The sequence below is a fragment of the Heterocephalus glaber genome, unplaced genomic scaffold (genome assembly GCF_053883595.1).
Source record: "Heterocephalus glaber isolate CG9 unplaced genomic scaffold, H.glaber_assembly_v1.0 deba00001571, whole genome shotgun sequence".
Classification (NCBI taxonomy): Eukaryota; Metazoa; Chordata; class Mammalia; order Rodentia; family Bathyergidae; genus Heterocephalus; species Heterocephalus glaber.
The window spans coordinates 956962-971148 of NW_028258356.1; the positions used below are offsets into that span (position 1 = coordinate 956962).

General features: G+C 36.2%; 1 protein-coding gene across 1 annotated transcript; it reads left to right on the top strand.

Annotated features, from left to right (window-relative positions):
* The first annotated feature begins 7859 nt into the window (after positions 1 to 7859).
* Positions 7860 to 13544, top strand: LOC101698143 (lysozyme C-like). Its single transcript, XM_087192412.1, has 4 exons — positions 7860 to 8038; positions 9515 to 9679; positions 11952 to 12030; positions 12551 to 13544. The coding sequence occupies exons 1-4, from the start codon at positions 7903 to 7905 to the stop codon at positions 12615 to 12617; spliced, it is 447 nt and encodes a 148-aa protein (XP_087048538.1). The 5' UTR covers positions 7860 to 7902; the 3' UTR covers positions 12618 to 13544.
* The last annotated feature ends 643 nt before the right edge of the window (positions 13545 to 14187 follow it).

The window sequence follows — 14187 nt, forward strand, 5'->3', positions numbered from 1 at the left end:
ATTCCAGAAGTCCATCACAGGGACAAAATCTTAAAAGCTGTTAGAGAAAGGCAGCAAATCACATACAAAGGTAAACCTATTAGACTCACAGTGGACTTCTCTACACAAACCTTAAAGGCCAGGAGGGCCTGGAGTGAAGTCTCTCAACCCCTAAAAGATAACAACCTCTGATTCTGATTTATGCAACCTGCAAAAGTTTCCTTTAAAACTGATGGTGGAAATAAGGTATTTCCACCTCAAGAAATTCATGCCCACCAAACCGGCATTACAAAAAATTGTCAAGGATTATCTTAGAAAGAAACAATGAAGGGCTGGGGATTTAGCTCAGTGGTGCCACTGCCTGCCTCACAAGCGCAAGGTCCTGAGTTTGATCCCCAGTACCACAAAACAAAACAAAAACAACAACAAACAATGAAGCCAACAATGTCAATAAGTCAAAAAGACAGCTAAGTAAAAGAAGAAAAGTGAGTAAATCTGAAACTGGAAAATAGTACAATGACAAGAGTAAGTCAATACCTCTCAGTAATAACTCCCAGTGTGAATGGTCTCAATCTCCCAGTCAAAAACACAGATTAGCAAAATGGATTAAGAAAGGAAACCCAATAATAGTCAACATACAAGAAACACTTTAACTCAAAAAGATACTCACAGATTAAAAATCAAAGGATTGAAAACAATGTTCCATGCAGCAGGAACCCAGAAAAAAGCAGGAATTGTGATTCTAATTTCAAACAAAGTGGATTTCAAGGTAGGACTGCTCAGAAGAGACAAAGAAGGTCACATGTATCAGTTAAAGGAATAATTCAAAAGGAAGAGTTAACAGTTATATATGTACTATCCAACTTCATAAAACAAACACTAATGAACATGAAAAATCAGATAAACACCAATACAATAGGAATGGGAGACCCCTATTCTCACAGTCACAAATGGACAGATCAACTAGACAAAACATCAACAAAGAAATATCAGGGTTGACCAAGCCTTTAAACAAAGGGACTTAATAGATATCTACAGAGTGTTCCACCCAAGAACAACAGAGTACACATTCTTCTCAGCAGCACATGAGACTTTCTCCAAAATAGACCATGTATTAGCCAATAAAGCACTCTTAAGTAAATGCAAAAGAAACAAAATTATCCCATGTGTATTATCAGATCATAGTGCAATAAAACTAGAAATCAGTGGCAAAAATCCGCTACTTAAACTATGCAAACACATGGAAATTAAACAATACTCTCTTAAATAATCAATGGGTCACAGAAGAAATTACACAGTTTCTACAATTAAACAGTAATGCCAGTCTGACATACCAGAAGCCACGGGATGCAATGAAACCAGTCTTATGAGAGATGTTCATAACTCTCTGAATTCCCACACCAGAAAAAACAGAATGACCACAAATAAATAACCCAATAATGTACCACAAGGTCCTAGAAAAACAAGAAAAATCCAAACCTAAAGCTAATATAAGGAAGGAAATTATAAAGATCAGGGCACAAATTAATAAACTTAAAGACTAAAAAAAACAGTTGAAAGAATCAATGAAACAAATATTTGATTCTTTGAAAGAGTAAATAAAATAGACAAATTCTCAGTTAATCTTACCAAAATAAAGAAGGAAAAGACCCAAATCCATGAATTGTAAATGAAAAGGTGAAATCACAATGGATTCTGCTGAATTCCAGATTATTGATAACTACTTTGAGAACCTGTACTTTACTAAAATGGAAAATTCAAAGGAGATGGAAACTTTCAAGATTCATATCAACTACCAAATCTGAACTAAGAAGATGTAAAAATCTTGAATAAGCTAATATCAGTTGGTGAAATTGAAGAAGTCATAAAAAAACTACTAAGTGATGGATACACTGCTGAATTCTAAAAGAACTTTAGAGAAGATCTAATGCCAGTACTCCTCAAACTCTTTAATGAAATTGAAAGGGAAGCTATATTCCCAAAGTCATTCCTGGAAGCAACCAGAAAAGGACCCAACCAGAAAAGAAAACTATAGGCCAATCTCTTTAATGAATACAGATGCAATAATATACTGGCAAACAATGCAATAAATCATCAAAAAAATCATACATCATGACCAAGTAGTATTCATTCCAGGGATGCCAGGATGGTTCAACATGCACAAATCAATAAATGTAATACACCACATAAACAGAAGGAAGGACAAAAATCTCATGATCGTCTCAATAGATGCAGAAAAATCATTTGACAAAATCCAATATCCATTCGTGATTTAAAAAAAAACACTGAAGAAAATAGGAATAGAAGGTCATTACATCAACTTTATAAAAGCCAGCTGTGACAAACCAACTACCAACATCGTACTAAAAAGAGAGAAGCTGAAAGTTTTCCTTCTAAAATCAGGAACAAAACAAGGATGTCCACTATTACCGCTTCCGTTTAATAGAGTTCTTGAAACATTAATGAGAGCAATACAGGAGAGAAAGAAATAAGAATATGGATTGAAAAGGAAGAATTTAAATTATCATTGTTTGCAGATGACATGATCCTGCACATAGAAGGCTCCAAAAACTCCAAAAGACTCCTAAAATTACTATTCAAATTCTGCAATACAGCAGCATACAAAGTTAACATTCAAAAATCAATAGCTCTCCTGTACAAAAATGAAAAACTCACTGAGACGTAAATTAAGGAAGTAATACCCTTCACAATAGCATCCCCAAAATGAAATACTTAGGAATTAATCTAATCAAGGAAGTGAAAGACCTCTACAATCAAAACCATAATATTCTGAAAAAGGAGATTGAAGAGTATATTTAAAAAATGGAAAGATATCCCTTGTTCCTGGATAGGCAGAATCAATATAGTCAAAATAGTCACATTTCCAAAACTGTTATACAGAGTTAATACAATCCCCATGAAAATACCAATAACATTCTTTACAAAACTGGAGAAAGCAATCCTAAAATTCACTTGGAACCAGAGGAGACCTAGAACACCAAAAGCAATTGTGGGCACCAATGGCAAGGCAGAGAGCATTTCAATCCCAGATTTCAAGTTATACCACAAAGCTACAGTGATAAAAACAGCACAGTATTGGCAAAAAATAAAAATAAAAACTAAAAATCAGGTTGATCAATGGAAGAGAATAGAAGATACAAAAACAACTCCAGGCACACTCAACTATGTTATTTTTGACAAAAGGGACAGATGCCTTCACTGGAAAGAAGATAGCTTATTTAACAAATGGTGCTGGAGAAACTGGCTATTGACTTGTGAAAGGTTGAACCTATGTCTCTATAGCTGACCATGCACTAAACTAAAACCAAAATGAATGAAAGATCTGCTGGAAGACAAAATAGGTAAAACGCTTGAAGATATACATATAGGCAAAATTTTCTGAACAAAACTGTGGTTGCACAATACATAACACCAAGAATCAACAAATGAGATCACGTTAAATTAAAAAGCTTATGCACAGCAAAGGAAACCACTAACAGAATGAAGGAACAACTACAGAATGGGAAAAAAAATTGCCAGCTACTCCTCAGACAATGAACTAATATCTAGACTATATAAACAACTCAAAAAAATTAGAATCCCCCAAGTTTGAAGATCCAATTAAAAGTGGACATCTGAAATGAATCAACACTACTCAGATGAAATAGAAATGATCAATAAATGCATGAAAAAATATTCAACATCATTGGCCATTCAAGAAATGCAAATTAAAACAACTCTAAGATTCTATCTCACTCCAGAAAGAATGGCTACCATCAAGAAATCAACCAATAACAAATGCTGGCAAGGCTGTGGGGAGAAAGGAACCTTTCTTCCTTGTTAGTGGGACTGTAAACTGACACAACCACTATGGAAATCAGTAGGGAAATTACTCAAAAAACTAACTGTAGAAATTCCACTTGACCCAGCTATTCCTCTTATTTATAATAGCGTAATATTGATTTGTATAGCTATAACATTTGCAATAACAGCAGAAAGTCTAGAATAAGAAACTGACTAAGCCAAATAGTGTCATGGGATATACAGTATTCTTTACATAACTGACCCAAATGTCAGGTCTATCTATTGGGAGTAAAAACTTTTACGTGACAAAGACTAATAAAACAAATAGTGAATGTACACAGAACAGATTAATAAAAAGAATATTAGGGGACCAGAGATTTAGCTCAGTGTTTTTGCCACCTGCTACACAAGCACAAAGACCCAAGTTTGATCCCTGGTACAAAAAAAAAAAAAAAAAAAAAAAAAAGAATATTAGGAAAAACTCACAGCTAAATGGAAGTCAAAACTGGTCCTTCATTTTTTTTCTTTATAATCCTTAAATTCATGATAATAGAGAAGAAAATTCCTGTTTTGGTAAGAGTGCCACTTCCCAGTACCTCTTTTTTTTTCCCCTATTAAGTTTATTGGTACATTTTAGGTATAAAATACATTTACATACATCATTGGGATCTTGTACCATTACATGAATATCTTGGTTCTTATTATTTTCTTCCCCTTCCCTTGCCCTCCCTGCACCCCTTCCACCCTTCCCTATTTGCAAAGATTTTGTTTCCATTTCTCATATTTTTCCCCTTCTTTCCTTTCTCCTACCTCTCCCACTTCCCCTGCCCCTTTAGGCTTTTACATCCTATTACACAATATTAATTATACATTTTTAGGATTAAAATATCAAGACCTAGGAGACATTACCACAGATTTTACAGAATTTAAAAGGATATAGCAAGCATAAGTACCTTGGAAGACAAATTAATGAAACTAACTCTGGAAGAAATGTAAAATTTGAATAGCACCTATTAAAGAAAGTATATTCCTAGCTTGAAAACCTACCTATATGACAACAACAGGCTTGTATACATTTTAACTGATAAGTTATATCAAACATTTAAAGCAGAAAAAAAAGGAACACTTCTCCCCTCATTGTAGGAAATCAATATTGTGCTAATCCTAAAACTGGATAAAGATAATAGAAGAAAAAAATATGAACATAGATAGAAATTTGTTTGACAAAACAAACTGTTAAAAGTCAGATCTGGCAGTATGTAGAAAGTGGTTTTGTTATAGGGATGGCAGTGTTGGTTCAGCATTGGAAGATCCACCCCCAAAATTTATCATTTTAACAGAGGAAAGGACAAAGCCATATGATCCTGTCACTAGTTGGAGAAAAAGTATTGGACTAAATTCCACAGCTGTTCATGGTAAAAGCTGTCAGGAGACTAGACGTAGAACAGAACCTTCTCAACAGATTAAAGACATGTACTCCATACTTCCAGTGAGAACACCTTATATGAATGGAGAAGATACAATGCTTTCTCCTTAAGGTGGGGAACAAGGGCAGATATGCTTACTCTTTATCTGTCCATTAAACTTTGAAACCTAGGCCCAACCAAAATAGTCTGGCAATAAAATGACACAATTAGGATAGGATTGGCAAGGTAGAAGCAACGTCTTTATATGTAGATGAAATGATCATCTACAGAGAAAATACTAAGAAATCTCTAGGAGCCCCTAGATCTTGTATTTGAATTTAGCAGGATTAGAAAACACAAGGTTTTATATATATATATGTATATGTATGTATATATCTGTGTATACTTGCTCTAAATGAAGAATTGGATATTGAAATTAAAAAATTATGTAGGAGTACAACGGACCTAGAAAAGTAAAAAAAAAAGTGTTGGAAGACATTTAGTATCTAATTTTAAGACTTCTTCTAAAGCTACAGTAATCAAGGCAGTGTTGGTGTAAGGAAAGACATATAGATCATTGGAATAAAACAGAGAATCTAGAAATAGAACCACACATATATGGTACACTGAGCTTTGAAAGATTATTTAACATTAGCATTTTATAGAATATAAACTCAATTCAAGAGCCAAGGAAAAGATAGTGTTTTCAGCAAATGGCACTAGAACACTTGGTATCTATATATAAAAAATTAACCTCAACCCTTTAGTTCCATACTTAAAAATAACTTGAAAGGATCTATGAACCTAAATATGAAAGCCTAAAAATATAAAACTTTAAGAAGAAATTATAAGGGAAAATGTTTATGAATTCAGGGTAGGCAAGAACTACCTAGGATACAAAAAACATGACGTATAAAAGAAAAAAATTTGATAAATGAGATTCCATCAAAATTTAGAACTTTAAATGACATCATTAAAATGAAAAGTAGTCCTTAAACAGACCATATTTACAATGCATATAACCTATGACCAGAATACATAAAGAACTCTTACAGCTTATTAATAGACAACCCAATTAAAAAGTAGACATAAGAAGATGATAAATAGCCAGTAAAGCACAAGGAAAGGTGTGCAACTCTACAATCAGAAAAATACTAATCAGTACAATGAAAAGATTGAATTATACACTCATTAGGGAGATGAAGTTAAAAGTTTTAAAAGCCTCGTCATGACTTTTTCTTTTTGTTGGATTCTCCCCCTTTGCATTTAATTTGTCACACCCAATGGATTCATTCTGCTGGGTTTCCTGGGGTTGTGATCCTCATTGTCTTTTCCTAGGGTATTGTCTAAAATTTTTTGGAGTGCTGGTTTGGTATTCATGAAGTTCCTGAGGTGCTCTTTCTCATGAAAGTATCTTATTTCTCCATCAATTTTGAAAGATAGTTTTGCAGGGTACATCAATCTGGGTTGGAGGCTGTTTTCCTTTAGGGATTGAAATACATCACTCCAAGCTCTTCTTGCCTTGAGTGTTTGCATCGAGAAATCTGCTGTGATTCTGATGGGCTTCCCTTTGTATGTGATTTGTTTCTTTTCTCTCACTGCTTGTAGAATTTTGTTCTTCTGTTGGATTTCTGGGATCCTAACGATTATATGCCTATGTGTAGATTTTTTTTGATCATGGCTAGCTGGAGTCCTATATGCCTCACTTATCTGTATGGCAAGTTCTTTTCCCCGCTTGGGAAGTTTTCTGCCATCACTTCTGTGAACAGTTTTTTTTTATGTCATGTGCACTCTCTCCTGTTTCTTCATTGACTCCAATCAGTCTTATGTTAGTCTTCTTTGCATTGTCTAGCAGCTGCTGGATTGATATCTTGTGGTCCCTTACAATGTTGAAGCAATTTTTCTTTGCCTGGCCACTAATTGCAATCTTATCTTCTATATGTGAAATTCTATCCTCACATTGGTTCATTCTGCTGTGCAGACCTTCGATGTCATTTTTAATCTCCTGGAAATCTGTTTGCATCTGTTTTATGGATTCCATTTGTTTCCTATGTTGGGATTCCATCATGTTTCTCAGATCCTCTATTTTTTTATCTGTGTCCTCTCTAGATTTATTAATCATGTCTTGCACTATGAGCACAATCTTTGCTGTTATCTGAGAAATTATTTCTGATTTCATTTTTCCCAGATCCTCTTCTGTTGTCAGTTCAGAGAGTCCAGGTTGTTGAGCATCAGATCATTCCATCTCGCTTCCCTTTGGGGTTTCTGTAGGTGACTCAGAAGTCTGTTTTGGAGGCTTGGTTACGTGTCTTCTCATTTCCACAGAGGGGCGGGTTGCTTCTAGCGCCCACATGGCTCACCTTCTCTGCCCTAGGAGCATGGGATGGTGGCGGGGGAGCTTCCTTCCGGGTGCTGGGACTGGCTCACATTCTCTGCCCTAGGAGCGTGGGATGGCAGTGGGGGAGCTCCCCAGTACATCTTGAGGCAAATCTTCCAGCAATGTCATTTCCTCATTGATGATAGATTAATTCTTATAGCATCAAAATATTTCACAAAATCCTTTTGAAGTAGGTGGATCACTAATTAACTCCTGCTTTGCATACCAATCACAAACCGTGGGCCCTAGACCAATAGAAGAAGAAGGAAGTCAAAAGACTTTAAATACTAGGGCCACTCAACCTAGCCAGTCTAGTGGCCTGTACTTTCAGTCATCATGAAGGCTCTCCTTATTCTGGGGCTTGCCCTCCTGTCTGTGACTGTCCAGGGCAAGGGCTATGAAAGGTGCGAGTTGGCCAGAACTCTCAAAGCAAAAGGAATGGATGGCCACCAAGGAGTCAGCCTGGCAAACTGTAAGTATGCTCTCCTTACCTCCAGAAAGTCATGTAAGGACAGGAGCAATGGGAAAATGAATGGTGAGAGGAGTTTTGCGTTAAGAGACTGATGTTTCCTTGTGGATTTCAGTATTTGCAATGTTTAAATCATTTGCTTCTGTAGAATCAGAGATAGCAGGTGAAGGAATAGCATCACGGGGGGAAATAATCTCCACCTTCTATGTCCCAAAGGACCTGCTGTACTCTCCCAGGGCCACTGGTTTTGCCAGTTGCCCCAGATTCCAGGACCCCAGAAGCCTGAACATGGGATACATTGATAGACCAGTTTGGAACTTGGATCCTGCAGCCTTGTTGAATGCAGAATTCATCTTAGGTTTTTCAATCATGACATACGGGTTCTAACAACAAAATTTGGATAGGTTATGGTGAACTCTTTAACAGAGAAATAAGAACCTATTTCCCTCCAGTCAGTTTTGAAGTGTTTTATGAGTATTTTCTTTAAGTTGATGATTTTTCATTTTCTTCCACACCATTCCTGGTGTGCCATAAACTAAAGTTCCTTTATAGCTTGTTCCATCTTCGTCAATATAATGTCTAGTTTTCTGACTTCAGTAAAATACTTTCCAATTAATGACTATTTTTGAATGAAAAAAGGAGTGAAGAGATGAGTGGATGGAAGAAATTACAGAAGAGCCTGTCCTAGTCTCTAAGGCTTGTTTCCAAGATTTTTATTTAACTTCTAAATTCACCTTCAGCTATTACAAGAAAATGTCTACCTCTCAGAAAAGTTCTCTTTCTTCTGATAAATGCATTTTCCCATGAGCTTATTGTATGCTACAAATTTACTAAATCCACTCAAGAGCTCTGCTGGTTTTTCTACTCTAAGCTGAACACTGGCTGAGTAATGTTAGCAGGGAAAGAATAAAAGCAATGGAAGAAGCAGCCATTTTAATATTTTAAAAAGTACCTTCCTGGCTTCATTAGCGTTGCAGTTTGAGATGAACTGTAGAAAAGACTCTCTGAGAGACCCTTTAAAACTACAGTATTGGGCTGGGCAGAGTGCTTCACACCTGTGCTCCCAGCTACTCAGCACTGAGGAGGGAGGATGCATTCAGCCCAGGAGACCAGCCTGGGCAACAGCCACACTCTGTGTCACAACGAGAGGAAAAACTTGAAGTGTGAAGGTATTTTGTAAGCTTCATATACCTTTGTACTTGGAAAGTAAGTCACTAGTGACATAAATTAGCTAAAAAGAGCCAGGCACGGTGGTGCGGGCCTATGATGCCAGAACTCAGGAGGATGGTGCTGGAGAATTGCCATGATTTCAAAGCCCTCTTGGGCCACAGAGTGACTTCATGGCCAGTCTGAACTACATAGTGAAAACTTGTCTCCAAAGGAAAAAAAAAAAAAAAGAATTAACTATGAAGAACTGATTTTTGTATACACTGTAAATCATTGTGTTGCTGTTCATTATTAAAAATAATTTCTTTTCAGGGGTATGTTTGGCCAAATGGGAGAGTGATTATAATACACAAGCTACAAACTACAACCCTGGAGACAAAAGCACTGACTATGGGATATTCCAGATTAATAGCCGCTACTGGTGCAATGATGGCAAAACTCCAGGAGCTGTTAATGCTTGTGGCGTGTCCTGCAAAGGTAAGACAAGGTGGTTCTGGAATGTTGGACCAGACCCATCTGGCACAGAGAATAGAGATTCAATGCAAATGACATGGTCTGGAAAGATTCATCTGGGAGCTAGAGAAACTACTGTACCTCAACTACTAGAATGTGACCGTTTTCCCCATCAAAATTTCCCAAATAAGAAATCTCTGGCACTGCAAACAAAACAATCAAAGCAAAATAAAATACAAAAATGAGAATGAGTGTCATAAAAAGTTTGTGTTTTAATATGTATGTTTCTGAAATTATTACAATTTTAGTGTAAATCACCTTATTGAGTCTTTTTCCAGAGCAATGATACTCCTCCTATTTACCTAAGATACTTTACAAATAATTGTTTGTGTAGTCCATTTTGATTATTTCACCTTTTTAAATGAAATATTCTAAACACACAAGGCAATTCAAAAATATTTTGGTTAAATAAAAATTGTATTACAGTAAAAGGCACATTGCCATTAATCCCCTCAAAGTACTCTCCCTTCTTTGGACTCAGAAAGTAACATCATTCTTGCCACTTTATGAAGCAGTTCTAGAAGTCTCTTTTATGAGTTTCTTTACAAGGTGTCCTCAAAGATAGGGAATGCTGCTGCCTAGTGCCGTCCAGTGGAAACGCAGGCCTGTGACATCATTATGGTGCCTCCTTCTCCACCTTATTCACCGGATCTGGCACCGTCCCACTTCTGACTCTTGTGCAAAGTCAAAAGGACCCCCAAAAGTCAACATTTTGAATCAGTTCAGGACATAGAGGTAGGCGTGGCAGGGCTAGTAAAGATACTCATGAGAACTTCCAGAACTGCTTCCAAAACTGGCAAAAATGATGGAATAGTTCTGTTCATACAGAGGGAAATTATTTTGAGAAAGATTAATGCCAGTGTGCCATTTACACTCAGAAATGTTTCATTTAAACCACACAATACTTTTATCATGACTCATAGTATACTAAAAACCCATATGCCTGACAATTTAAGGGTAATTACTGATAACTAATTGATTCTTCTACATATATATTTTGTTTCCTGAGACATTTTCATAGGAGTTAGAAAAGGATTGACTTTTTTTCTAAATTTTTAAATTTGCATCTCCAAAATGAAAAAAGATTCTTCATAATTATTCTAACTCCTACAAAAAGTGATTATGGATTTACATATTTGGGATGAAACTCATGTTTTGTTTTCTCTTTTGTTTTACGAGGAAAGAACACATGGGACTTATTCCATGCCAAAGTTGAGAGTAATAGACTGCTGAACTGACAATAAAATAGAAATTACATGTGGATTCCTTGCTTCATAAAATAGAGCATGAAAATTGAAAACTTGGTATTCCCCAATACTAAAATATTAAATTTTGGGAGAGATAAGACTAATTTTGGAATACTCTTTTTTATCTAGTTAATTTATTTCTAAATTATTTTGTATTATACACAAATATAGTAGGGACAGGGATTTAGCTCAGTGGTTCCTCTGCCTGCCTCACAAGCACAAGATCCTGAGTTCGATCCCCAGTACCAAAAAAAAAAAAAAAGAAAGAAAGAAAGAAAAACAAATATAGTCATTGAATAAAAATTAAAATCTAAAAGCAAGAAAAAAAAGCAACCTCATTCTTCCCACACGGGGATTGATATCCACTGGTAACTTTTAGTATATAACCTTCCAGAATGTGTATTAATCATGTATATAGAGGTAAAGAATGTCAGGCACATGCGTATTCATGTGTACTCGACACACGAGCATGTAAGTCATATGCATTTTAACAGACACTAAATGTAATTATACATACTGCTTTGTAGTTTCCATAGTATTACACAAAATGTTTTCTATGTCAAAAACTACATTATCTGCATTTTCATTATAAAGGGTGAATAGAATACTACTATACGAATACCCCCTAAGTTGTAGATCCAATTCTTACTGAAAAGCATTTAGTTTCCATTTTTCCGTTTTGTAAATTGCTATGAACACTTTGCACATGCATGATTGGATGCATTTCTTATCATTTCTTTAGGATGAATAATCCATAGTAGAATACCCAAGGAAAACATGACTAAGTAACTTTTAAAATGTTTTGTACCAAGAGTACCTTCCACTGCAATAGTTAAGAATTCCAGAGTTTCCAGTGGCTTTAATGAGAAATAAAAAGCTTTATTTCATGTCAAATTGGGGTAGATGAAGGGTCTCAAACCTTTGCTGGCTGATTCTAAACTTGAAATTTCTCTAACAGTCGTTTTTGTTCCTCACCATCTCCCTTTCAGCTTTGTTGCAAGATGACATCAGTCAAGCTGTAGCATGTGCAAAGAGGGTTGTGAAGGATCCCCAAGGCATTAGAGCATGGTATGTTTAACTGCTAAAGAGAAAAGGGTTTTACCTACTATTGATATATGCAGTGAGAGAAGACTTCAAAGACCAAAGTGTGTTCTACAGCTAAAAATTGCAATTTTGGGCTCATGCTAAACAATGTGATACCTTCGTCCTGAAGATAGACCCTACTGTAAGAGACTCAAAATCCTTCTTTTTTCACTCCACCTTTTATTTTAGGAAGTTTCCGGTGATTTAAAATTCTCTACAGTCTACTAATGCCTTGTATATCTTGAAAGTATTTCTACAATAAGTTAAATGTGCAATGTACATAATCCAACATTTATGTTCAGCATGCTGTGCTCTACTGAGAGTCCGGAGAGGAACAAAATACCTTGCATACATCCTCCAGTCAGTAAACACTAGTACCTGAGTGTCGCTAGAGCCTGTAGTTTATTTGTTGAGAATATATTTTATTGCAGGAAAGAACTTGAAGTATGTGTGTTGTAATGAAGATGTATTTTAACTTTTTCTCTGTATTTCCTTTTCTTTGCAGGGTGGGATGGAGAAATCACTGTGAAAACAAAGATGTCAGCTCATATATAAAAGGCTGCAAAGTGTAACTGCAAAATTTTCTTGTTCAGCTCATTTTGTTTCTTTTGCATATAAAGGGAGTAGCAGCTAAGGGAAAGTTCACAGAGCCATTGTTTCCTCTCCAAACAAATAGCAACTTACAAAAACAGAAAAATGGGGCCGGGGTTTTAGCTCAGCAGTGCCGCCCCCTGCCTCGAAAGCTCAAGGTCCTAAATTCGATCCCCGGTACCCCCCCAAAAAAAGAAACAGAAAAAACTCTTTCTCCTAAGAGCCTTACTATTCACTCATATGCTTATTGTTTGATATACATCCTCTTTTTTCATTTCATGAAGAGGGAAAAAGCTGGTAAATTGTTTCTAATACTCTAACTCTCAATAAATCCAGGGTACATTTAATTCTTAGCAAGGAAATAACCAAGACTTGAGCAGAAACCATATCAATACTCACCAATATTAGATGAAAATATAACAAAACTTCATGTAAGAACAAATTCATCTTATGGAAATTCCCACCTGTATTGGCATCTGATACCTTCATCTGCTCAACACTTCCCAAAACAGTAAAAAATAAACATGTGATTGGCCAAGATAAAATATTTTAAAGAGCACAGTTGCAAATAGCTAAAAATTGAGACTGTCTGGAGTAAGAATTTGGCTCTCATAAAGTATGTAACATTTGATGTCAGTATTGTCTTAGGTATGCTGCAGTTGTTGAGTTTTAAGACTAGATTCACAATTTGTATATCAAAGTGTTTCAACTCTTGAATGAATACGTGCATCTTGCTGATCCTGAAGGCACTGATGGGAAACGAAATGAGCTGTTCCTGTTCCTCAACTTGGATTCATGTATTTCAACTAAATCTGAGACAGATGAGCTTCTATTATTAATTAACCAGAGAATGAAATTACACAGATTGTATAAAATGCAAACATTATCATTAAAGGCTTTGCAAGGCATGCCTTGACTGTCTTTGTTTAGATGCATCAAGTGTTTCTGCAGAATGAATTACCTGTATTAAAAAAAAAAATTGTGGCACTCTTAATAACTTCTATTTCTTAACATTGGTTGAGAAGCCTCCACAAAGCATGTTGACAAATTTCACTTGAAATTCACACTCACGAATATCACATGGGGCCTGGACTGGGCCCGGCCAGCTCAGTTCCTTCTCTGCAATCCATCTCTGCTCGGGTCACCACTCTTGAGAATGACCATGAGTGTTTCACTCACTGTCAAAGCCCCAGCACACATACATCTGAGCCTTTTCTCCACACCACCCCATTCTCCTCTCAGCAGATCATCTGGCCTTTTATTGAAGCTGGAAATAGGACCCCAGGAGTGATAACTCTTTTATGCCAAGATTGGAGCAAAAGCAGCTTTTAATGATGCCGGTAGCTCAGCAAACGACTCCTGTCAGTCTCCGGAGCCCCAAATAGAAATTTGTGCTTCCTTATATAGCTGTTTTACAACTACAAAGTTTGATTCCATTCGAGTTTCCCTGGGAATATAGCAAGCAGGATTTACACAAAGCAGAGCAGTGGAGAGGGGAAGAGCAAAGAGTCCTGGCTAGACTTTCTGAGGCCCTTACGCTCCTTTTGTGGC

What these genes read in the sequence shown, in the direction of transcription:
- LOC101698143 (XM_087192412.1), top strand. Translation starts at nt 7,903, where the DNA reads ATGAAGGCTCTCCTTATTCTGGGGCTTGCCCTCCTGTCTGTGACTGTC. An exon ending in TTGTGGCGTGTCCTGCAAAG is followed by an intron (nt 9,680 to 11,951) that starts GTAAGACAAGGT and finishes TCTCCCTTTCAG; the next exon opens with CTTTGTTGCAAGATGACATC. An exon ending in CCCCAAGGCATTAGAGCATG is followed by an intron (nt 12,031 to 12,550) that starts GTATGTTTAACT and finishes TTTTCTTTGCAG; the next exon opens with GGTGGGATGGAGAAATCACT.